This window comes from Geotrypetes seraphini, chromosome 4, assembly GCF_902459505.1.
Source record: "Geotrypetes seraphini chromosome 4, aGeoSer1.1, whole genome shotgun sequence".
NCBI classification, from domain to species: Eukaryota; Metazoa; Chordata; class Amphibia; order Gymnophiona; family Dermophiidae; genus Geotrypetes; species Geotrypetes seraphini.
Window position 1 is genome coordinate 212039240 of NC_047087.1, and position 26577 is coordinate 212065816.

Below are 26577 nucleotides of genomic sequence, written 5' to 3' on the forward strand. Positions count from 1 at the left end.
CCTCTTGCCTCAGCTCTACATTTGTTGTAAATTTAAACAAATGATTAATTTACCGTAATTCTGGCAGGAGGGCCCCCTTCCCTGGTACCATTCTGCAGGACCCCCCTCCCTTCCCCCCCGGTATCTTTCTGAAATCGTGGAGGTCCAGCGCTGCATTGGCAGGCTCTCCTGCTGGATGGCTGCCTGAGTCCCCATCTGCCGAGGCAGGCGCGAGCCCCGATTGCGCCTGCCTAGTCCTGCGTCGCCACCCGAACGGTGCCGTCAGCTCTGTCCAGCGCTGCATCGGCAGGCTTCCTTGTTGGATGGCCGCCTAAGTCCCCATCTGCCACGGAAGTGAAATGCAGGCATGAGCCCCGAGTGCGCCTGCCTGGTCCTGCGCCGCCACCCGAATGGTGCCATTGGTTCTGTCAAGACTTGCGGGACCATTCGAGCAGTAGCATGGGACCAGGCAGGCTCCCTCGGGGCTTGCGCCTGCCTTTCACTTTCATGGCAGATGGGGACTCGGGCAGCCATCTAGCTGGGGGAGTCTGCTGATGCAGCGCTGGACCGAGCTGACTGCACCAATCGGGCGGCGGCACGGGACCAGGCAGCAGGCAGATGGAGACTCGGGCGTCTGTCCAGCGGGGGACCCTGCTGATGCAGCCCTGGACCGCCGGGATTGCAGAAAGGTAACGGGGGGGGGGGGGGCACGCGGTATTCGCTCCCTAAGACGCACCCTTATTTCCACTGTCTTATGGAGCAAAAAATACGGTACATCAGTCCTGAAACTGAAAATGCTGTATTCTGAGCAGAATTTGTCCATGATATTCAGAAAGTTCTCTGTATCCCCTTCATTTTTACTTTATCTAATAATCCCCCACCCTCTTACACCCCAGATGTCATGTCCAGTTGGCTCAGTATTTCTGATCTTGAGGTTTAGAAAGAAGTCTTTACCCTCTCCTCCTCATGCTATCCCTCAATACTGCACTGTAGTTGCAGAGCAGTAACTGTTTTCCTCCTTGAGTGTGTTTCAATCATGCCGAGTTGTGCTTGAGAGAGCTCAAGTTGCAAGGCTAATCCATAGTGAAATATTTTTTAGCACTATCTGATACATGAGACTTATTCAGTAATTAAAAACAAAGTGAAATGTGAGTTTCCATGCCTGCTATGTATCATGCTTACTGCAGTTTAAATTCACAAGATTCATGAGTAAGACACTAAATTTTTAAGGTGTTAGAAGCAAAACAAAAGCAAGCATGGCAACCTTATTTACTGAACTTTAGTTGTATTTTCTTCCAGCAGTGGATTAATATGTCTTTAGTCGGGTTTTATTTAGTTATTCATATGATTTAATATGGAGCTCTATGCAATGTTAATTACTGCCTGTTTTTTTTGTATGTCTGTTATAGAGAGATCTTCTGAGAGAAGGGGAAGTGCCTAAACCTTACCCAACAACTTATAAAGATGCCTGGGACAACAAGCATGTGAAAATGCCCTGTTCAAGAGAGAACCTTTATCCTGTGGAAGATGAGGTAAGGTCCAGGCAGTCTCTAAATAAAAGCAACCCTTGCTTATGAGTAGAGCACTGTTTCAAGTGTCTCCTTTCCTTTTTAGGTGCATGAGGTCATAATTTAGACTCACTCTAAAGAGTAGTGTGGTATATTGGTATTCAGAAAGATTGCTCTTCCAATGCAATAGGGATGGTATGCTGATCCATATGATTGTCCATGTGTGTTTGCGAGCATACTGCAAAGATAGTCAATTGCAGCTTTGCACTCCTCTGCTGTCCTCTTCAGTTCTTCCTTCTGCAGGCGAGCAATAAGGTGTCATTCTGATGTGCTCCATTTATTTCTTTATTATTTTGTCGGTTTTTGGTTTGTTTGTAGCTTTATGTGGCTCATGGGTCTGCAGCTGGCAGGTGTATCCTTCGCAGACCTGTGCAGCCAGCCTGCTGAAGATTTGTGGAGCTCAGGGTTCCGGGCTCTCAGCACTTGCTTGCTTCCTTGACTTGGTCAAGAGCTTGAGTGCAGGCTGATAGGCATCAATAACATCTTTTGGGGTTATAGCGGCAGTTTTGCCTCCCCCCTCTTTTTTACTGCATCTGTTGCAGTCCAGGGGGTTAGAGGATCAGTATGACTACGGTCTAACTAGCAGCCCGAAGATCTCAATGTGGTAGCTGACCGGTAGCTTGAGGCAGATAATCCCTCAAGTTCCAATTACACTTTAAAGGAGCTGAAGCAGGCTGCAGCACCATTTCCCCAGTACCTGGTCTGTGAGTACAGGCTATGACATAGCCTAGGGGGAAATGGGGGGGTGTTCTTGAAAACTGTGTTTTGACTGTTTCTGCAGATCATTACAGAGTTCCTCCGAGAACCAAAGATGGGGCTTGTGGAGGGTCTGTTCTCCCATTGTTGTCTTCTGAGTGAGGTCCGAGCTCAACCCACATCTTTTCCATAGCACCTGGACATGAGGATCCTAGTCACAGAGCTCTGAGGGTGGCTAAAACCATGGCTAAATGGTATCCCATGGATCAGGAATTCCAACAAATATTTGCTATGCAAAGGTGGATTCCCTAGTAGCCCAGGTGACCAAACACTTCCCTACCAAGTGAGGATGGCATGGTTTCAAAGGATCCACAGGACAGAGTGGATATGGTCCTCAGGAGGCTGTTTAAGTCTCTAGCCTTAAGGATTAAGGCTGTAGCCACGGCCGCCTTCATGGCACATACCTGTCATTCTAGGCTATGAAATCAGAGTCTGATGGACTCTGCATCAGCTTATGTTGGTGGGAGTAGACTATGTAGCTGATTATAACCAGAGTCGAGGGGAAAGTCTCGGCATTTTTTATCTCCCCCCCCCCCCCCATCCGTCGTATGCTTTCGATCAGGTAATGGGCGGGTGATTCGACCTCTAAAGACTAGTTTCCGTTCAGAGGACAGATACTGTTTGGGAAGAGCCTAGATGATTTTATTACCAGTGTGCAAGATTGCTGGCCACAATCTTTACTAGACAGCAGACCCCGATCGGCTAGAGGCCAGAGCCGGGGATCCTTTCATGGGTCCCGGCGCTCTCGCCAGTACTCTACAGGAGCCTTACCCAGAGAATCTTTCAAGGTTCCAGACAGAAATTCTCTGTGTTAGGACAGCTGTTGTAGTTGATGATTCGATCATTAGGCTTGTAGTTAGTTGGGTAGCTGGTGGGTGTGAAGATCGCCTGGTCACTTGCCTGCCTGGTGCAAAGGTGGTGGACCTCATGTAAGAACATAAGCAATGCCTCTCCTGGGTCAGATCTGAGGTCCATCGTGCCCAGCGGTCTGCTCACGCGGCGGCCCAACAGGTCCAGGACCTGTGCAGTAATCCTCTATCTATACCCCTCTATCCCCTTTTCCAGCAGGAAATTGTCCAATCCTTTCTTGAACCCCAGTACCGTACTCTGCCCTATTATGCTCTCTGGAAGCGCATTCCAGGTGTCCACCACATGTTGGGTAAAGAAGAACTTCCTAGCATTCGTTTTGAATCTGTCCCCTTTCAACTTTTCTGAATGCCCTCTTGTTCTTTTATTATTCGAAAGTTTGATGAATCTGTCCCTCTCTACTCTCTCTATGCCCTTCATGATCTTGTAAGTCTCTATCATATCCCCTCTAAGTCTCCTCTTCTCCAGGGAAAAGAGACCCAGTTTCTCCAATCTCTCAGCGTATGAAAGGTTTTCCATCCCCTTTATCAGACGCGTCGCTCTCCTCTGAACCCTCTCGAGTAACGCCATGTCCTTCTTAAGGTACGGCGACCAATATTGGATGGAGTACTCCAGATGCGGACGCACCATCGCCCGATACAATGGCAGGATAACTTCTTTCGTTCTGGTTGTAATACCCTTCTTGATTATGCCTAGCATTCTGTTTGCCTTCTTAGCGGCCGCTGCGCACTGTGCCGTTGGCTTCATTGTCATGTCCACCATTACCCCCAAGTCCCTTTCTTGGGTACTCTCATTTAATAACATCCCTCCCATCATATAGTTGTACCTCGGGTTTCTGTTTCCCACATGTAATACTTTACATTTCTCAATGTTGAACTTCATCTGCCATCTCGTTCCCTTAGTTTGTTCAAGTCCCTTTGCAATTCTTCACAGTCCTCTTTAGTCTGAGCTCCACTAAATAGTTTGGTGTCATCCGCAAATTTTATTATCTCATACTTTGTCCCTGTTTCTAGATCATTTATGAATATATTAAATAGCAGTGGCCCGAGCACCGAGCCCTGCGGGACCCCATTCGTGACCCTCCTCCAGTCCGAGTAGTGGCCCTTCACTCCTACCTTATGTTTCCTACCCGCCAACCAGTTTCTGATCCATCTATGTAAGTCTCCTTCAGTTTCCGGAGTAGGCGTTCATGGGGCACCTTGTCAAAGGCTTTTTGGAAATTTAGATATATAATGTCTATGGGGTCTCCTTTGTCCATCCGTTTGTTAATTCCTTCGAAGAAGTGCAATACGTTCGTTAGGCACGATCTCCCCTTGCAGAAACCATGTTGGCTGGTTATCAGAAGTTCGTTTCTTTCAAAATGTTCATCGATGTTTTCTTTTATCAGTGCTTCCGCCATTTTCCCTGAAACCGAGGTCAGACTCACCGGTCTGTAGTTTCCCGGGCCACCTCTTGATCCCTTTTTAAAGATGGGCGTAACGTTGGCCATCTTCCAGTCCTCCGGGATCATGCCTGTTTTCAGGGATAGATTGCAAATTTGCTGCAGTAGGAAAATGTGGGAGGAAGGATCTGGAAGCCAAATTTAGGCTTTTAGAAAGTTGAAATCTAGGTCCTCCAGGGTAGCATTTTCAGAAATGCTCCAAGTTCTACATGCAGAACCCATGAGCCAGGTAGAACTCTGAAGTATCAATGTGTGGTTGAGTTGATGATGTATGAATGACGGATTTAGATTGTTAGGAACTAGGCAACCTTCTGGGAAAAGGGTAGCTTATTGCAAAAGGGTGGATTCCACCTTAACCAGGATGGAATTAGGCTGCTGGCACTAATATTTAAAAAGGAGTTAGAGGAGATCACGTGATGCCTTGGAAGAGGGAAGATTTTATCTTATGTCTCTCTTGCCATCCTCTTCAGAAACCCTCTTTGTCAGCATACTTGGGTACTGCGATTGGGGTAAATAGAGCTAATATTCTTCCCTTAATACTCCAGGCGAATTGGAAGCCAGGAGTGCTGTGGTGATGTCGATGAAATCGGCAAGGAAGGACCGCAATCGAGGCAAACCGAGAGGAATACAAAATGGCAGCGCCTTCAAGCCTGGGGGAAATGACAGTCGGGTCAGCGTGGATAGCAGAGATCACCTCGGATGTTACAACTGCAATGGAAACTATCTTAGAAAAGCGCAAACTGGAAAATGTGCAAACCAAATTGGACAGAATGGGACAGGAGGTCGCAGCTTTTCAATAGCGGGTCGGAGATCTGGATGATAGATTGTTGCATGTGGAGGAAGCCCAGACCCAACATCAACAGATTATTGCCGCGCTTTAGGAGTGCATAGAAGATCTTGAAAACGGATCTCGACGGAGTAATCTCTGTTTTTTTGGGCTTCCAGAGTGTGACCTTTTGAGACATGTTGGAAGCCTGGCTTGCCACCTCGTTCACTTTTTCAGCGGGTTTGAAAGGACTCACAGACTGTGCTTGATGCATTCTACCAGGCTATGAGTGATCACTGCAAAAATCTTAAATTATGCCCACAAACAGGTCATTTTACAAGCAATACAAGGGGTCCACATTCTTACCTCAATGCTAACAATTTTCCTTGATGTATTTTTCACCGCCTTGAACCGAAAGGCATTTGTGCGGTATATAAATAAAAACTTAGATTATGTTATTTCAATAACATTAAAGTGCTCTGCTTCCAGGATTACTCGAGCAAGGTGACACAACAACGTCATGCATTTGCCTCGGTGTGTTCGACATTAGGTGCCCGAAAGATCCAGTTTGCGCTGCTTTACCCTGCATGACTTTGAGTGCAACATAATGGAGCCACTACATTCTACTTGACTGTAGCAGAAGTTCAATCCATGGTGGGTATGTGGACTGCAGAGGGGCCTTCAATGAGTGCCATCTCTTCTACCGCTGGACCTGCTTAGTGGTTTTTGATTTTTGAAGCTGCTTTGTGATAATCCTGGGTGCTTGGCCGCCGCTTCCTGACCTGATTCCCCGTACAGCCATCAAGACTGTTGGCCAGCTGTTGTTTGACTTGGGGATTTTCCCTTCTCTTGCCGGACTGTATGCTGATATCTCCCGGCCTTCTTCTGTCTGGGGAACTTTGTTGGATGGGACTTGGAGGTCAAGTGTAGGTGTGTGGATGAATGCATGCATGCAGAAAGTTTGAATGGGTTGTATGATGAATGGTGTGCCTGTGGTATAGGGAATAGTTGGAGATGGTAAAGAGGGGAGGGCTGAGTTCCATTAATGTGTGCCGAGACTGGAGAGGCTGCGCTGTACTTTGGCACATTTACCTATTTTGTTGGTGCAGTTGATTTTCTTATAGTTTAGATCTGAATATATACCCTGATTGCCTCATAGGGGTGTTTCCGGGAAGGCCTAGAGGTGGTTTATATTGTGTCAGGTTTGTTTTTTGCTTGAGAGAGATGCTGCATGGAGGGGAATAGAGAGGTTTGACCCAGGGCACAAGGCAGGGAGAGAGAGAGAGAGAGATGGTAGACAGTGGGAAAGAAACAGAAATATTGGATATGGCAGTCAAAGGGAAGGTACAAAGATGGAGATGGATGGTGAGCACGGAGAAAGAAGAAAACGTCAAATGGGCAGGAGACCCCGGTGAGCGAGTTAACAGAAGAAAACCAGAAACCAGAGCCTGGGACCAACATGATTTGAATAATAAAATGACCAGACAACAAAAGGTAGAAAAAATAATTTTATTTTCTATTTTGTGATTACAATGTCAGATTTGAAATGTGTATCTTGCTGGGGCTGGTGTTAGGTCCTAGCTCACACTCGTTGTCTAACAGAGAGAGGAAAAGCCTTTTTTGTTTTGTTTTATTTACACCACAGCACTATAATGAGGTTGGAGAGGGCAAAGGGGATTGGGGTAGGTGAAGAGGCTACAAAATAAATCCGCCAGGATCTTTGAAAAAAAAATGCCCAGTTGGGCAGGAAAAGTGAATCGAATCAAAAAATAAATTCAGTAGGCCAAATCGAATCAAAAAATTTCTCCCTGAATCAGGCAACACGACTACAGCCCCACAAATGCCTACATGGTTTACATGTGTTAGTGTACAGTGCAACATTTTGCCAACTACAGAGAGCCCTTTTCTGCAGTAAAACATAACAGTAGTTGTCATGAGGGAATCTATAATAATAAAACCCTAGAGCGCCAATGCGCTCTTGAAACAGCGTGATTCCTGGTGCCGTGAGGTGTGCTTCTGTGGCAGTATTGTATTTGACACATCATGGCGCTTGTAGGGGTTGGAGGTGCAAGTGGTGGCTGAAGGCGTGCAACTGTGCAGCTGTCAGCTTCAGGCGCGTTTGGCGGTTTGTCGGACCGGCAGGAGAGTGGCGGTTGCGGATTAGGGGCTGGAGAGTGTCGGTTCCGGTGCTACTTTGCAGGAGGGTACCATTCATTACAATTCAGTATCTGAAAATGGTACAATTCTATACACAAGTGCGTCTGTGCCTGGGAGTCCCTGCAGATGAATAAGCGCAGACTAATGTCACTCAGAAGAATGCAAGCACCCAGTCGACTACTACCTACAGACTATAGAAAACCGAATTCAATACGCAGATTTCAGGTCCCCTCTTTTGCTATTCCGCGCAAGTTACAAAAGAACTCTTAGCTCTTAGCTATTGACTAGTAGTAGTCAATACTCATGCGCCTGGTTGGCCGCGCACATTCTGGGGAAATACACACGGCCGCCTCACACTTCAAGAAAAAACTGTCCATGATCATCCTACAAAGGGAAACATGCGACGCTTAACAAGAATAAAACCGATTCATATAAGCGCCATACACAGAAGAACTCAGAGCCGGAAACCGGGCTGCACCACTCACTCCCCTTAGGGGCGAACCAACGAAAGCCATAGCAGCTCGGAAGCTCCAGCTCAGATCATATTCTCTCTTCCACATGTGCAGGGCTGATGGGTCATGTAAAAGCTCAGGCCCTGCTCTCAGGTGTGGTCTGCTGGATTTGTCCTAGAGCCCACTGGAAGGTTAACAAGCACGAATTGCATGTAGCCGTCAGTGCAGCCTCTTCTGCACTGCACCGCCCTGTGTTGACAGCTCCTGCTGCTGGGAAATCGGGAGGGGGAGCTACATGATTCGCTTCCGAGGCCACGGCACAGTGGCCCTAGCTCTGATCTTCACTTCTGGCATCTCTGTACACGCTTTCTCACACACGCATACTCAAACCATACTCTCACTTTCTTATATCCTATATAATAAAACTCTAAGCGCGCATGCGCACTTAGGGTTTCGTGTTCCCTGCCACTGTGATGTGTGATCCATGGCCGGATTCTATTTTAGAACGCAGCGGTAGGGAACACTCTGGAGCTTCCCCCCCTCACTCACTGCGAAAGAAACCGCTGTCGCCACCGCCGTTCCTTCTGCTCCCCTCTTTGGAGTGTGCAGTGCAGGCCATACACGTGGATCCGGAAGCGTACCGAGAGTGTAACGGGGTTCCTGGGCAGCTGAACGCATTCTCCAGGCGGCCGCAGCCTCAGCAAACGCCGGTCTTCCTCCCAGCTCGCGTCCAGAGCCTTTCCGCCCCAGCGAGAGGTTGAGTGTCGTCGTCTTCACCCTCCCCTCCCCGGCGCACCCGATTCCCCGTTGAGCCTCCCATCCGACCCTCCAACCGTGGTCTGGCTGGCTCTCTTAGTCCCTTGCCGCCGCCCCCCTTCCCTTCCCACGGTCACGACAAACCTCTTGACTCTAGCAGCGTCCGCAGCACTCTAAACACGCTGCTTCGCGGCCTTCTTCTGCCCTGATTTGCTCTGCCGGTGACGTGGCAGAGGGAATCGCGGGCAGTAGAAGGCCGCGAAGCAGCGTGTTTAGAGTGCTGCAGCCGCTGCTCGAGCTGGGAGGTTTCTGGTCGTCTCGTGATGGGAGGGTAAGTGGGGTCGGCTGCACTTTGGCGGTGGGAGCGGGGGGGGGGAGATGAAAACATGCTGCTCAAGGGTTCTACTGCACAGGGGGATGGGAGGGAGGGATAGAAAAATGATAGGTTCTACTGTACAGGGGGGGAGGGAGGGAAGCAGGCAGGCTGGCTGGCTGGCTTTGGGGGTGGGGGGGCACTGAGGGCACTAAATACATAGGAGGCACTAAGGACATAGGAAGGAGGCACTGAAGGCACTAAGGACATAGGATGGGACACTAAGGATAGGAAGGAGACCCTGGGGACATAGGATGGGACACTAAGGACATAGGAAGGTGGCACTGAGGGCACTAAGGACATAGGAAGGAGGCACTGAGGACATAGGATGGGACACTAAGATCAGGAAAGAGGCACTGGGGGCACTAAGGACATAGGAAGGTGGCACTGGGGGCACTAAGCACATAGGAAGCACTGAGGGCACTAAGGACATAGGAAGGAGGCACTGAGGTCACCAAGGACATAGGAAGGGACACTAAGGACATAGGAAGGTGGCATTGGGGGCACTAAGGACATAGGAAGGGGATCACAGAGAGTCAGGCAGGCATGGCACAACAGAGAAATACAGGCAGACAGGGGGCCAGGGAGAGACACAGACAGAAATACTGACAGACAGTGTACACGGAGAAAGAGAGACAAAGAAAAAAAAAAGATAGACAGACATCTACTCTAGCACCCGTTAATGTAACAGGCTTAAACACTAGTGTGCTTTATAAATTACCTTCCCTATTACTGAACTGCTGTATATAGAGAGCACCTATTATAGGTAAGAAATTTCATATATCTGTTGTAAGTTGTTGCTTTTCAAGTATGCATTTAAATGCTGTCTGAAGTAGAATTTTAACCAGTATCTGAAACTGAAATAGATTTGTAAGAGCTTGGTTGGGGTTTTTTAAAAATTTTTTTATTAAAAATTGTTTCTTTCCCTAACAGAATGGGGAAAGGACTGCTGGAAGCCGATGGGAAGTCATCCAATTTGCATTACAGCAAGAGTTCCGCAGCGCTGTGGACCTGAAGGTAGAGGCAACTCATTGCTTAAAGATTTCTTAGAGTTCAGGATTCAGGTTCTTATTGGTACCCTGTAGTTTAAAAAACAAAACAAAAACCTTAAGTTTTGTTTTTTATTTACATACGTCTTTTGGTTTTTCCTTTGTATACTTCTAAAAGACAAAGGAAAGTAGTCAAAACCTTTAGTGGCAAAGAGGGTCCTGCATAGAGAGTATTATGTGAAAGAAATTTTATTTCGAATGCCTCTTCTATTTAATTTCAGAATCCATGGGTGATGAATTGATTTGCCCATGGTCACTCCATGTTGTTAGCAGAGGGTAGGCTTAAGAACGTAAGTGTTGCTATACTGGAACGGACTGAAGGTCCATTAATCCCAGTATCCTGTCTCCAACAGTGGCCTATCTAGGTCAAAAGTGCCTGGCAAGATTCCAAAAGAAATTGTAGCCTTGTTCCCCCACCCCTGAAATCCTAAAATTGCTGGTTTTTGAGGTCCTCCAGTGGAGTTACAGCTGTTTTTTCAGCAGGAAACCTGGCGGCGGTGGCCATCTTGGATTTTTCCTGATTTGTATTCTGTGTTCTCAAACCTCTTCAAAAAGCCTCATTTTGTTTTCTAACCACCATTTGGGAGTCCTCATGCTCCAGTGCCATGAATTCATGTGAAGTTTGTGCAGCTTGGGCATCTGAAGAGTACCCTTGTGCCACATGTTCCGCTGCATATACTGGGGAGGTAGGAATATCGGGTTCAGCTCTGACCACCTTATTAATGCTGCCAAATGACCATTGAGATGGATAGAGGATGATTTTACCCTCTTGGGGTCCCATGAGGATGATTTTACCCTCTTGGGGTTCTGTGATGCATCACCAGTGCCTAATAAAGGTTCTGAAGGTCCCAAAGCGAAAAGTAAGCGCTCTAACCCTTCTCTTGAAGGGTGTTCTTAGTTCTCTATGCCCTGTATGTCTGACTTTGTGAATTTGCTCTAGCAAGCCTATGTCAGTGGTGCTGTGGCACCTTCTGGGTCAGCTAGAGAGTGACCATCTGCACAGTCACCTCGTGTTCCATCATCTGCTTCTCCATGGATTTCTGTGTCTCCCTGGACACCAACAGCTGGTCGGACGAGGTCCTTGAAGCCTTGGTCAGAGATGATGCAACACAGGGCAAAGTGGATCGGTCTGAGTTCTGCTGTGGACCAGGGCAAGGACCCCTCAGTTTGCAGGCTGTTCAAATTTGCTGCTGTGGTGGATCTTCTCATTGAGTCTCTGAAAGAGTTCAAAATTGATCCTCTTCAGCCTACTTCCCACTGTTCCTTGTTTAGCAGGGTCCGCTCTCAGCTTACCACCTTTTCGTGGCACCTGGATATGAAAGTCCTGATTTCTGAGCACCGGGAGAACCTGGAGGGTTCCCTTAAAGTGACAAAAGCAATGTCCAAGCTACATCCTATGGATCAGCAGTTGTAGCAAATATTTGCAATGCCTAAAGTGGACATTTTGGTGGCTCAGGTGACCAAGCACAGATCCCTTTCCAGTGAGGGTGGCATAGTGTTTAAAGATCAACAGGATCGCAGACTGGACATGTTGCTCAAGAGGCAGTTTTAGGCCTTGTCTTTGGTGGTGTGGGCTGCTGCAACAGCCTCCTTTGTGGCTTGAGCATGTCATTCTAAATTACATGATCCAAGCGGTACGCATTCGAATCCTCCTTCCCTATTACTGGTGGGAGTGAACTATGTGGCTGATGCTTTTTTGATCTGCTACAGGTAGTGGACAAAGTCTCGGCAAGTTATGTGTCTGCTCGCAGAATCTTGTGGATCAGATTTTGGGCTGGGAATTTCATCTCCAAAGCCACGCTCAGCAGATTTCCTTTCAGGGGCAATATGCTGTTTGGGCAGAGTTGGATGACCTCATGGCTAGTGTTGAGGATTGCCACCCGAAGTCACTCGCGGACAGCAGCCTTAGGACCTCTAAAGGGCAAGCCCATAGGACCTATCACGGCTCCTGTAATTTGTGTTTTTTCTCCTGTGGGTCCTCATCCCAGAGATCCTTTCAGAGCCACAGCAGAGATTCTCTGGGAATAGAAAGTTCCAGGTCTCCACCTCCCTCCCAGAGGATCAGCCCAAGAAGTTGCAATGACTCCAGGCCTCCAGCCTCCCTGGGCAAGATTGGAGACAGGCTGCAGGCTTCCTGGCTGCTTGGGAAACTATCGCGACACGACCCTTCAAGATCTGTGATGGATTGTCAATCTGAAGAAGAGCCAGCTGCAGCCCATTCAGGCTGTGGAGTATCTGGATGTCCGATTTGACATGGAGAAAGGCTGGATGTTTTTTCCAGCAGTACGCAGGCTGAAAGTTGAGAACCAAATTTCAACTCTCTTGGCGCAGCAGTCTCCATCGGCCTGGGATTATCTCCAGGTCTTGGGCTTAATGGTGACCACAATAGAAGTGTTTCCTTGGACTATCAAAACGGTGTTTCTGGTTGCCATCACTTCTGTGAGGCATGTCTCTGAACTACAAGCCTTGACATGCAGGGACCCTTACCTCCATATCACGGAGGCCGGGGTCTCCTTGAGGACCGTTCCCTCTTTCTTGCCAAAGATGGTTTTGGCATTTCACATCAACCATGAGGTTCGCCTTCTAGCTTTCCAGCTCTCGGGATTTAAGAAGAAGGGCAAACTAATGAAGCAGCAATGCAATTAAAGAAGCACCAGGATTGAGACCTTTACATGACAGAATAAAATATTTTGACATAACACCGCCTGATTATTTCGGCATTTTGCAAAGTTAGAAGTTCACTTTTGGGTTCCTTGTCAAAGTTTTTTGAAACATGGTCCATGTCGGGACCTGTTAATTTTCAAAAGCTAAGTGAAAGTTATGTTTCTAACGTTACAAATGAACAAGTGTATCACTTTTATGAAATTTCTATAACATTTCATACACAGTGATTGGGTGGTGGGTCTGGCTATAGGAGCTTCGGTTCTTGGCCAGATTACACATTTCTGAGTATATGTGAATTTCACCAGATAGATAAGCATGTTTATCTAGCTTAACATTCTTGGAGATCTATTTCTTTTTTCTCTGTACACAAATTTTATTGGTCTCCTATCTCATGAGATTTAGTCTTAAGCTTCCCTACTCATTTTTCTTATTTTGAAATAGTCACTAGTGAACATATAGTTTAGGAAGTGGGTGTGAGGATTTAATTGATTAGTTATAGGAATGTGGGAACTAAAAATGGGAAGAACTCCTGCTGTAGGAAACTGGCCAGCTAGCCATATCACAAATGACTGCATTAAATGAAATTTAACCTTGTTGTAATGTTTATACTATTTGTATTAGGAACTGGGTTTTTTGTTTGTTATAGGAGTTTGAGGAGTTGATTAGAGCTTCTGCCTCAACACCCTGAGGTGGTGAGTTCGATCCCAACCTACTTGTGACTCTGGGCAAGTCACTTAGCACTCCATTGCCCCAAGTACCGCAGTTACCGTATATACGGTATAAGTCGATCCAAATATAAGTCGAAACCCCCTTTCTCCCCAAAAAGGAGGAAAAATGGTTGACTCGAATATAAGTCGGACGGCTTAATATTCAAGTGCCCTATCAGATTATGCACCCAGCCCCCTCCCTGCCAAACTCTGCATCCAGCCCCCTTCCCTCCCTCCCCTGTCAGGCACTGCACCTAGCACCCTCCCCTGTCAGGCACTGCACCCAGCACCCTTCCCCGTCAGGCACTGCACCTGGCACCTTTCCTTCCCTGTCAGACTCTGTACCCGGCACCCTTCCTTCCCTCCCTCCCCTGTCAGGCTCTGCACCCGGCACCCTACCTTCCCTCCCTCCCCTGTCAGGCTCTGCATCCGGCACCCTTCCCTCCGTTCCCTGTCAGGCTCTGCACCCGGCACCCTTCCTTCCCTCCCTCCCTCCCTCCCTCCCCTGTCAGGTGCTGCACCGGCACCCTACCTTCCCTCCCTCCCCTGTTAGGCTCTGCACCCTGTCTCCTCTCCCTGCCCTATCTTCATACCTTCTCTGCCGATCCCTGGTGGAGGTGCATTGGGCAGGAGCAAGCTTTCCAAGCTCCTGCCCTGCTGCTTACCGGCTGCCGCGAGATCGAGTTTCTTTGGCCGCTGAGCAGCACGAGCTTGAGCATATTTTGGTGCTGCTGCTTGGCACTGAGCGGCTTCCTTACTTGCTATTATTGTCATTGGAAATGGCCAGGAAACATTACTAGGCATTCCAAAGACTGAGAAAGTAACAGGAGAGTCACAAGCAAAGGCTTGTGTTGATGCTATCCAGAAATTACTTTTAGCACATTGTGATATTTTAGATTTGTTTTTTGCACCAATAAACTTTATAATTTTATACTCTTGGAAGTCCAGGAGCTGGTTCCACATTTTGTTTTCAGCACTACTTGGTGATATTCATATACAGTTTTGCAGTCAATATAATTTTCTGCCAGTAGATGGTACTGCTTGCTGAGAGAGAAAGGTAGATTTCCATTGAAACTGTCTTGCAGCTGGAAGATTAGTTGTTAAATATATGTAATGTAATGTAATGTAATTTATTTCTTATATACTGCTACATCCGTTAGGTTCTAAGCGGTTTGAAGAAAATATACATTAAGATTATAAATGAGAAGTAAGAAGGTACTTAAAAAATTCCCTTACTGTCCCGAAGGCTCACTAGTTTTGTTACTCTTTCCTCAGAATGCTATACTGAAATACAACATTGCTTATGCCAAGAAGTGGGACTTCACAGCTTTGATTGATTTTTGCGATAAGGTAAATTTTCATTTATTTACTTGAAAGCCACTGGAAAATGTACATTTGAAGAAAATTATACAAATAAACTTTCTCACTGTTTGCTTTCATAATTGACCTGAAATGTCTTGATCTTAAATACTGCAATGTACACACACATCAAAGGCCAACTAAGTTATTTACTCTGTAGTGTTTGATGTAGAGTGCACCAGTAATTCATTTCTTTTCTGAGCCCCACAGGGAAAAGGGAAGCTTTAGGCCTCAATATCCTAGCATAGAAGAGGATGTAAAACCTTAGAACTTAGAAGCTAGAATTGTTGAGAGAACCTTGCTTTCTCCTTTGACAAATGTTGTATATACACTGTAACACAGGACTTGTATGCTGACATAACAAATTTTTATTTATACTGTATATTCCAAAAGCCTTTCAATTCTGTGTAGTTTACAAAAGAGGTGACTTGACCATTGTTGGTGAACTACAATATAACGTAGGCATAAGCTGACAGGAATAGGTATAAACATAGCCGGTGTTTGATTCCCTAGGTTGAAATGCTAGTTTTACTCCCTTTTGTGTAGAAATGTACAAGTTTTAATCGTATGGGGAGGGGGGTTGAAAATAAAAATGTGCTTTTATTACACCTTGATATAATCTGCTTTTTAATCAGAAACATACATATATAGGGAGTGAAAAGACAGGGTAACGCTATTTTTAACCTTGTATGCCTGTCAACATTCATGGAGGAAAGTAGACTGAGTAAGAGTTGTTCTTGAACTGGGTACACAGAATTCTGCTTTGCTGCAGTCTCTTATAAGTTATAAATCTTCTCATGGTGGATGATATACTCCACAGTTACAGAATTCTATATATGACTCTCAATGCTTTGACACAGAAAATCATTCTAATGGATGCAAGGTGTCCAAAATAGGGCAGAAATGACAAATCCATGAGTGTATTTTTAGGGTGGATGAGGGGGGTATTGCCCCCCCCCTAAATGATCTGCCCTGCATGAGCCTCCCTGTCTCCAACCACTTCTATTTCTGGCTTCTTCCTTTTCAAGTCTGTGGCAGTCAAGGGAACCACAAGCTTCCGTTCCCTTCTCCTTGCATTCTTGTCTTTCTGTCCATCCTGCTGCTTTGAGGTTGCAAACATTAACAAAACAAGCATGTGCGCATTACTGCTGGCTTTCCTCTCCCTCCCTGAAACAGGAAGTTACATCATGAAAGGGGAGGTAGGAGGGAAGCTGGCAGCATCACACACTGCTTTCTTAATGTTTGCAGCCACGGAGCAGCGTGGCAGGTGGGCATGCATGTGAGGGAAAGGGAAGCTTGTGGTTCCTCCTGGTAGCCAAGGACTCGAGAGAAGAAAGTGGCAGAGGGCATTTCATTGAGTAAGCCGCTAGCGCAGCTTTGTAAAAGAGGCCGTTAGTTCCAAAATTAAAGGACTTGTCTTTGATACGACAGCAAGCAATACCAGACTTCACAAAGGAGCTTGCATCCAAATCAAAAAGCTTATGTCATAGACCGTTGATTATTTGTTGAGTGCACAAGAATTACAATATATTGTTAAGCTTAGTGGTAAGAACATAAGAACTGTCATCTCCGGATCAGACCTTCGGTCCATCAAGTCCGGCGATACGCACACGCGGAGGCCCAGCCAGGTGTATACCTGACGTAATTTTAGTCAAACCGCTAAGAACCCTTAAGGACTCAGTAGCCAATAAAGTCCAAACTAAATTTCAATAAAGGAAAAGAATTGGCCCACAATCAAAATTTTCCCAAGAGAAAAAGATTGAAAGGAACAGTTTCAATAATAATGAAACTCAATTTTGATTGGTTTGTAAAGCAAACCTCTAATCTAAACACTATTTCTCCAATGGACATCAGTATGAGCCATTTAAAAGGCGCCCAGTGTGTATTGAAGGCTCAGGCAGTGACTTTACAATGACTGGCATCACCTAGACAAAGTCTAGATAAAGGCTGCTGCCTCATATATCATGTTGTCCATGGTATAAGAGAAAACCTCAGATGTGTAAAAGTGAGTGAATAAACAATCCCTTTCAACCATTCACTCCTGGGATACAGCGCATAAACTCCCAAACCTTACCTTACTGAATAAAGTGTCAATGGCAAAAAGTGCCTGTGCTAGAGTAAAGTGTCTATGGCATAAAAAAGTGAATGGTTGAATGGGATTGTTTATTCACTCACTTTTACACATCTGAGGTTTTCTCTTATACCATGGACAACATGATGTATGAGACAGCAGCCTTTATCTAGACTTTGTCTAGGTGATGCCAGTCATTGTAAAGTCACTGCCTGAGCCTTCAATACACACTGGGCGCCTTTTAAATGGCTCATACTGATGTCCATTGGAGAAATAGTGTTTAGATTAGAGGTTTGCTTTACAAACCAATCAAAATTGAGTTTCATTATTATTGAAACTGTTCCTTTCAATCTTTTTCTCTTGGGAAAATTTTGATTGTGGGCCAATTCTTTTCCTTTATTGTAATTTTAGTCACCCATATCCCTCTATGCCTCTCGTAAGGAGATGTGCATCTAGTTTGCTTTTAAATCCTAGAAAGGTGGATTCTGCAATAACCTCCTTTGGGAGAGCATTCCAGGTGTCCACCACTCATTGCTTGAATTAAATAAATAAAATAAAAAAATAAAGCAGCGAGGTAGGCCGACCCCTAAACTTTGTTTTAATAAAATTTTGCGTGTGTTTCGTTTTTATATAAAGGAATAAATTTAGCCTTGTGGAAAAAATGTGTTAATTTTTTTGGACCACCATAGTATCATAGTCTGATAAACTTGTTTGAGTGAATTGAAAGCCTAATGGAGCCAAAGGACCAAGGGGCTCATAATTGAAAGAGAAAAATGTCCAAAAACCGGCCTAAGTTGGCACTTGGACAAACATTGTCAAAATACGTCCAAGTACCAATAATAAAAACGGGTTTTGGACGTATTTCTAAACGACCCAGGTCTTCATAGTGCCGCTGAACGACCAAAGCTAAACGGGGCGTTTCAGGAGGAATGTCGAGGGCGGGAGTTGGGCGGGACATGGGCCGGCTTAGACTTAGTCGTACAGCATGTATAATCGAAAGTTATACAGCTCAGGATCGACGGAACTTGGACTTTGTGACTTAGACCATTTAAAACATGGTCTAAGTCACAAAAACCCACCTAAAGTCACCAGATAAGCACTGCAAACACATAAAACATACCCCCACACACTACCCTAGTGATCACCAACCCCCCCTCAACCTCATAAAAATCGTAATCACACCTTTAAAATTCAGCCTCCAGACCATCATCATCTGGCAGCCTGGCATAGGAAAACCTAGTCGTCCAGCACAGAGTCAGCTTAAGCCATCTTGAGGGTGGGTTAGGGACCCATAGAGAGGAGGACCCATGCCTATAAGCCCCTGCAATCACTGCATTGATAATGAAACATGTGCACTCCCCTATACATCCCCAAAACCCTTCTACTGGCATATAAGTGGCTCCTGTAGCCATAAGGGCTATTAGGGTGGTAGATAAGTGGGTCTAGGGCAGTATTCTTCAACCACCGGTGCCGGTGCACAGAAATTTCCTGCCGGTCCACAGGGCTGGCACATGCATCAGGCCCAAAACAGTGTTCTTCAACCGCCAGTCCACGGTGCGATCGATGCGGCATTATCTTTGAGCCAGCTCCCTCTTCCTCACTGATTCAGTGCACAAAGCCACAAGCAGTGGCTCCTACACGCGTCCTGCGCCTGAACCGGAAGCTTTCTCTCGTTGCAACGTCAGAGGGAAGGCTTCCAGATAAGGCACGGGACGCGCAAGGAGCCCGCAGCTTTGTGCACTGCATCAGTGAGGAAGAGGGAGCCAGCCTGAAGATAACATCGGGGGTGACATAAAATGGCCAGGCGGGAGCAGGCCAGAAAGTAAGGTAAGGCATAGCATAGAGGGAGGGAAACAACAAAGGTTGGGGGGAATGATTTTATTTTTTAATTTAGTGATTTAATTATGTCAATTTTGAGAATTTACATCTGCATCAGTATGCTTTGTGTAGTTTAATTTTGTGGTTAACCATTATGTGTTATTAAAAAGATTATATTGTGTATCTTTGAGAAATGAATGGAAAAAATAGTGTTACAATTAGTACTATTATGGGGGCAGGGTCTGGGGTGGAGATTGGGTAGAGATGGGTGGGGTCTGGCCCACAACTTAGCCCAGTGTTCTTGAACCGCCAGTCCGCGGACCGATGCTGGTCCACAGAATAATTCTTTTATTTCTGCAGGTCCATAGGTGTAAAAAGGTTGAATCTAGGGATTCTGGAGGTGGTTTGGGAGGCTCACCATGACCTATAAGGGACCTGTAGTGAGGAGAAGACATGGCACCTTTTTTGTGAAGTTCACAGCAGTGCCATGTAAGGTACCCCACTATTTAGGTGCCATGTCTGGGTATTCAGTCCATCACTTTGCAGACCCCTCCTACGTCCAACAGGGCTTGTTCTAGACGTTTTTGACTTGGACCAAAAGCTGGACAAAAATGTGGTATAAAGATGGACTATTTAGCAACTTGGACGATCAGATGGGCAGGATGTAAATTTTCGAAACAAAAAGATTTTGGGATGCATTTTTCAAAAATGTGTCCTAGGCTGTTTTCTACTATGGATGACTTGCGACTTAGATGAAAACGAACTTAGACGTTCCTTTCGATTATGCCCCTCCAAAAGTATAAATATATGAGACAAAATAGTTTTTAACAGAGCTAAAAGTTTGTCAGTTCCAGTTTCAGTAGTCCAAAATGTCAAACTTAAGTTTTGCGTTTGCATCTGCAAACAACATTTACAGTTTAAGTAAAACTTAGGAGTGGAGGAAAAGCCTAGTGGTTAGAAAAGTAGACTGTGAACCAAAGAAGCCAGGATTCAAATTCCATGCATGCTGCTTGTGACAATGGGTATGTGACAGCGGAGAAAGATTACACACTAGCTTCGATAAAGAATGATCTCTTCAGGCAGTGTAAATAGGAATAAGTAGACAGATTGGATGGGACAGCTGGTCTGACTCTTTTGTAATTTGCTAGTAAGGTTTTTAGCTGTGTTTTTTGGAATTTTTAGTTGAAAAGGACATCAGCATGTTTAAGTTGTTCTGGCTTGCTTAAGAAAAAAAGAAGTAAAATCAGTGTAAATTGTTAAAGGATGATGTGTATTTCTATGTCAAGGATTAAAAGGTAAGACCACTGTGGAATTGAAGTGGCAGATATTTGGAGCTTTTCCATTTTAAGTGCAAATTTTACTCTTTCTTGCCAGATGCTGTAAGCACCAGGAACTAATATCCTGTATTTTATCGCTCTCCTGTGTAATGTTCCACTAAATTAAATCCAAAACACTTGCCTATAATTTATATTCTAAATGAATCAATACACTTAATGTTGTAATTTTTCACAGGAAATGTGACAAATATCCAGTAATTTTCAGGATGAAGGTCATCTTTGCTAACAAATTTTGGATGGGAAGGGGTGTATGGGTTAGAGGAGGGAGGATAATGAGCTCAGGTTTAGGGAGCAGTTTGTGTTTTGTCTCATATGTACTGCCTTAGAGATTTGTTAGTTAAATGTTTGCTGGTTAATAAGACACCATGCTTGACTTCCTAAAGGCAAATGTCACTCAGAGTAACTACATTTCTCAAACATTGTGCTATAATATAGATAGTACGTAAATCATTTATACTTTAATATAAACCAAAATTGTGTGGGGGGTGGGCAAAAAAAGGGTCCCAAATCCTTCCTGAACCCATTGCAGGCTTCTCCTGGGCCTACCATAAGCCCTAGTGGTGGACTGGGACACGAGTAATCTTCCTATGCTCCTGCTCTGTGCAGTCTTGCTACTGAAAATGACTGCCACGAGTTCCTGCAGCAACCTAGCAAGACTGCTGTGAGCCTCAGTGGGTTAAGCTTCCCAGGCTGGATCCAACTTGAGCTGGACTAGGAAAACCCAGCGAGTTCTGCTTTCTCCTGAGGAACCTGTGTTGGATATGGATTTGCACCTCATCTCTTTCCAGATGGAAGAGGAGGCTCGCTCACCAGTTTTCAGTATCTTCAGATGGGAGGAGCTCCCTAGCTTTGTTGATGCTGTTTGGTAGGTCTTGTTTTTATCGGTCATTTATATGTAAGAGCCAGATGAGGTCCTCCTTTTGGAAGGCTTGGTGGGTCATACAAGATCTTCCTCTCCAAAGGGCTCTATTTCCATCTCCTATCACTTGGGGATTCAACAGTTCTTGGAATCCTCAAGGTGGATGTCCTTATGTTGGTCTTAACCAAGAAGACTGCTGTTCCTGCAGAGGGGGCAATCTGCTTTTTTTTTTTTTAATTGTTTGAATAATTTTTATTGAAGAGCCATTCCCCAGAATGAGAAAGGAAACAGCAAAACGCATCAAATCATGCTTGCGCAGAGGCAAACATAAAAACTGCCACAAGCAAAAAGAACATGTGAACAGGAATGTAAACATTCTGGGAAATGCATGGGTTTTTATACCATATCACCCCCGCTATCTCCTCATCCCTGTCCCGCTTTCCTCTAGCACAGGGAAAGAATAGGCATGCCATAAAGTGCAATAGTCATCACCTAAATCAGCCAACCAGTTCTGGGCAAGCAAGGACAAAAAGGGCAGCGGGCGTTCGGCCTGACTTAGCCTATATCAGGCAGAAACTGGATTAGCAGACGTAGGAAGGTGAAGAAAGATCTGGTCTATTTTCAGAAAAGTGCCTCCTTGATATAAATTGGATTGTTCATTAAGATAATAATGCCTAAGCTATAAATATGTGAAAAAGGTTATTTTAGCACTCATCAAAGGTGCCTAAGCTCCTCCTGTGGGGGAAAAGCACCCTCCACAGCTAACCTCCTTCTCCCCACTCACCACAATAACCAGTGCATAAAATACATACCCAAGAAGTCTGGCTATATCCACCCCCCCACCCCCCCCCAACTGTATCGTTTGTAACCATAGAACACAAAAATATGACCACACAGACTAGAAAAGGCTTAAGAAACAGGCCACTCTACTAGAGCTAAGGCATAGGGCTATAGAGTGCTCTAAGGCCTCAAGGCAATGGACCACATATATGGTAGTGAACAAGGGCCCTTCACCAAAAGAAATAATAAGGCAAAAGAAGGGCACATAACCACATATATCGGCAGATCAGAAGAGTAGCAGGTTGCACAGGCTGCAGATGTTTCCAACATTATAGAAGTTTCACACTGCCACAAAATGAAACTCGAGCTCGAGAAGCATGTTGTAAACCCGCCACAAATTTCCTAAGATCTTCCAAAGAGTCACAGTGCCTGGGGCCCTGCTCTGCCTGTATGCACACTTGTGCAGGAAACAAAACCGTGAAGTATATACCTTTGTTGCAAAGCTCTGAGCAATACGGGACAAGTGTCTTCCTGTTTGCTGTAACTGCCTTGGAATAGTCATTAAAAAGTTAAACTAAACTAAACCTTAAGTTTGTATACCGCATCATCTCCACAGAAGTGGAGCTCGACACGGTTTACAGGAATTAAAAAAAGAAGGGAACTCCAATGGAAAGAGGAAGGGATTTGGTAAACAGGAAGGAAAGAGGGGACTTAGAATAATGGAGAGGGAGGGAGTAGTTACATTTTGGAGAAAAGCCAGGTTTTCAGTTAAAATTTTATCTTTCTCTGCAGTGTTCATAATGCATGTAATAACAGGACGAAGATGCACTGCATCTGCTCTGTATCCTCCCAATCTGTGAACCCTGTTCCACAACAATACGGTTACCTGCAGGGCCCAAGCCCAATCTAGCAACCAGGTTTCGACCAGCAGCCACAGCTCTGCATCTTTTACCGATTCAGGAAGCTCTATTATGCGCCGGTTATTTTTGCTCCCCCAATTTACCTGATCTTCCAATCTAGCCTTGTGTGATATGCACAGGGTGCGCAGACGGGTACAGGCCTGCTCCACGTGGTCTTCCTAAGCAGACATCCGATTTTCAAACTGTGAAATCTGCTGACCCTACCACTCTACACAGTCCTTCATTTTGTGCACCGCAGCTTGAAATTTGGTAAATTTGCTATCAATAAGGCGGAGAGATATTTGGTAATTTCCCACACTGCCTTGTCGTACAGGATAATGGTGGGCCATGGAGAATGCACCTCCACTGCCATCTTGGGCAAAATCTGGGTCTGTTTAGTGTTTATCCCTTGCTGGCCATTAGGCTTTCGTGGTAATCTTTTCTTTATAACTCTTGAAAGCATGAGTTCAGATCTGAAAAAAAATCCAAAATTATTTTTCTATTAAAAATTACAATGTTAGTCACAGTTTACTTAGATTCCTTATTATCTTCTGTTCTATAAATGAATGGATTTATATTTTTAAAAATTAATAACATGGAAATCATTTTAGTTTGTTGTACATTTCTTATAAATACAGAAAAAAAAATGTAATCATGCAGAACCAGTGAACTTTATCTGTGCAGTATTCAGCTGATAAATGATATGTCATATTGAGAGTTATAAGAATTTTAATTATAAGATTAGGTGCTTGTTTTAAACTGCAGAGAGTTAAAAGCTGACTAAATTATAGATCTCATTGTCTTCATTTTTACCCACTAACATGTCAGGTTTTCAGGATATCCCTAATGAATATGTATGAAGGAGATTTCTATATAACAAAGATAATAAGAATGTTGATCTTTTTCATTCATATTCATTAGGGATATCCTGAAAACCAAGGTTGAAGACAATGAAGCAGAATATAGAATGATCAGGGTTTAGACCTTAACCAGTAAAAGGGGTGCAGTGATGAAATGATTAATAGCTGCACATATCATTCTTATATAATTGGCAGTTAAATTTATCTTCAGTAGAATTTAAGCTTCCCAAAGTGATTTTATCACCCAGGAAGCATTTATTGAGTCTTGGCTTGAATTTACTTTAAGGGGTCCTTTTATCAAGCTGCAGTAAGGATTTAACGTGCGTAATACCGCACGTTAAACCGCCTGCCGCGCTAGCCGCTAACGCCTGCATTGAGCAGGCGTTAGTTTTTTAGCCGGCCGCAGGGTTAGCGCGTGATGAAATGTCCTCGCTAACTCCGCTAGCGCGGCTTGATAAAAGGACCCCTAAGTATAAGGAAGAGAATTGAGTTTTTAATCAGAAAATTGTCAAGTGAGGGCACTGTTGTACTATTCTGTGACTGTTTTCAGATGTTACAATTTTTCCTTTTACTCCACAACAAATTGAAGAGCAAACTCAAAACTGAGACCTGATAGGTGTTTGAGTGGTATGCTGCATCGGAGTTAAAGAACTAAGGGGGTCTTCCTAAGGCGTGCTACCCGATTTAGCGCATGCTAAATGCTAACGCACCCATTATATTCTATGGACCCGTCAGCATTTAGCATGCGCTAAATTGGCTAGCGCACCTTAGTAAAAGAGTGGGTAAGCTAGCATAAATACTCATCTCTTGATATTCATATGATTTTTCTTTCTGAATGTTCTAAAATTTAAGATAGCACAAGGTTTGCACAGAAGTAGTTTATGGTGCTCGATTTTTATTCAAATATATCTTTTGATGATAGTTTTTAAACAGTTGACAAGAATAAAGAACAAATGTTAGCTTGGGATGATTTTCTTTTAAATTTATTTAAGGAAATTGGATTTTCTTATTTTGTTATGGAAATTAAAGTATATAATAACATATTTTCATTTGGATATGACGGAGAACATTTGCCAAAAATACAAATTTCCCTGTGCGTTTAATGCAAAGTAAAGATGCTAGTCACAGTATTGAAAATTAGGGTTTTTTTTAAATTTTGAACAGAGCAGTTGTGGGGCAGGCTGTAGCTGCATTAGCAGTTCTCTCTGTTCCATTGCTTCCTTTTTTCTCAAATGACACTTTGAAAGCACCTTTGCCAAGTCTCTTCGTGATGAATTCAACTGTCATACTGATTTTAGTTTTATGAATTCCTCTCTACCAAGGACCAACTCATTTTATAAATAACCATGCAAGTACTATTGTGTAGCTATGATCAGAACCAGGTATTGAAAGCTATCTCAAATGTGAGTGTTTTTATAGTTTCACTCCATAGAGTATCTTCCTTTTGAATTACTATCCATAGCGGTATTTTCTGTTAAACAGGTATGCATTGTAACACAAGCCTGTTGATGTACCACCTTAACTGATTTTTTTTTCAGTAAGAAGTGTTGGGATGAAAGACCACTAAGGAACACAGCTTAAAAGAGGCCTATTTCCTTTGGATACTGGTGGAATTCATGGCCCAACATGAAATTTAGAGGCACTGCTTTGTTGAATACTGTCTTTTGGATGAAACATTAAGGGAGTAATTCTATAACGGTACCTATATTTAAAGGATATTCTATAAAAGGAAGTAGAATTCTAGCACAACATGTAAAAAATTATATGCATGTAAATTAGGAGTGAGCAGTTATATGAGTGGAATATGTGCTCATGCCTAAATGCTGGAGCTAATGCGCCTAATAAATAGTATTCGATAAGTTACATGTATAAATGAGTCCTGCCCATATTCTCCTCACTCTGCCTATGTGTATGCTTACCTGTAAAATGTTCACTTTGTAAGATACGAGGTGCTATCCAAATGTTCGGGGAATGTGAACAGTGCGCATGAACTGGATATAGTATGCTCTTCCATCACTAGAGGTGTCTAGCAGTATGCTTTGTGAATCAGTGTGCCAATGGGCGTGCAGCTTAGTGGTCACATTGTTTTGTTCTGTGCAATTTTGTAAGATTGTGTTTTAGTGACTCGGCAAATTTCGATATGACGGATTTTTACTGAGCAAAGAACCTGCATCAAATTTTGTTTCAAACTTTAAAAAACTGCTGCAGAAACCCATCGTATGCTCCAGGAAGCCTTTGGAGATAATGCCTGGCATTTTCTTTGGTACAAATGCTTCAAGGACGGACAAACATCTGTCCCTGATGATGACCGTTCCGGACGACCGTCAACAAGCACAACACTGTAAACCATAGCAAAAGTTTGTGAGACTATCCTTGCAGATCGTAGGTAAACTATCCACAATGTTTGTGAGATGATAGGACAGTCATACGGGACAGTTCAACAAATTTTGTCAGACGAATTGAACATGAGACGTATTTCTGTGAAATTTGTGCCAAGACTGCAAACAGAAAGCCCATCGCATTTCTGTCTGTTCGGAACTTCCAGAAACATTAGAGTGTTTACGCACCCTCCCTATTTGCCTGACCTTGCCTCTTGTGATTTTTTTTTCCTATTCCCCAAAATGAAATTACGACTGAAAAGGCACCGTTTTAACACAATTGAAAAGATCCTGGCAGAATCGCAGGAGGTCCTCAAGGCACTCACCCGAGATGACTTCATAGATGCATGGACTCATAGGAAAAATGCTGGTATCGCTTTATACATTCTCAAGGGGACCAGTTCGAAGGAGACAGTGGAAACTAGGAGTTTCGGTAAGCAATTTTTTTTTATTTTTTTTTAAATACAATTGAATTCCCCGAACTTTTGGATAGCACCTCGTATGTGTGTTTCTTTAGCAGCTGGGCTGTCATCCTGAACTATTAGATTTGTAGACCGTGTGTTCTCTCCTACCAACAGATGACGGTAGAAGAATTGATTTTTTTCGAATGACATCACTGGTACAAGTGTGCTGGTGCTTGGTAGAAAACTCTAGGACTTCTTTACCTTCAGTAGATGGTTA

At 44.3% G+C, this 26577-nt stretch overlaps 1 protein-coding gene across 7 annotated transcripts in view; it reads left to right on the forward strand.

The window, feature by feature from the left end:
• PARG (poly(ADP-ribose) glycohydrolase) overlaps positions 1-26577 on the forward strand; it is a 268960-nt gene that overhangs the window by 55757 nt on the left and 186626 nt on the right. For all 7 annotated transcript variants that reach the window (XM_033942315.1, XM_033942317.1, XM_033942312.1 and 4 more), the window contains 3 exons: positions 1389-1511; positions 10049-10132; positions 14811-14885. In XM_033942315.1, coding sequence (XP_033798206.1) covers positions 1389-1511; positions 10049-10132; positions 14811-14885 — 282 coding nt within the window. The remainder of the gene's footprint in view (positions 1-1388; positions 1512-10048; positions 10133-14810; positions 14886-26577) is intronic.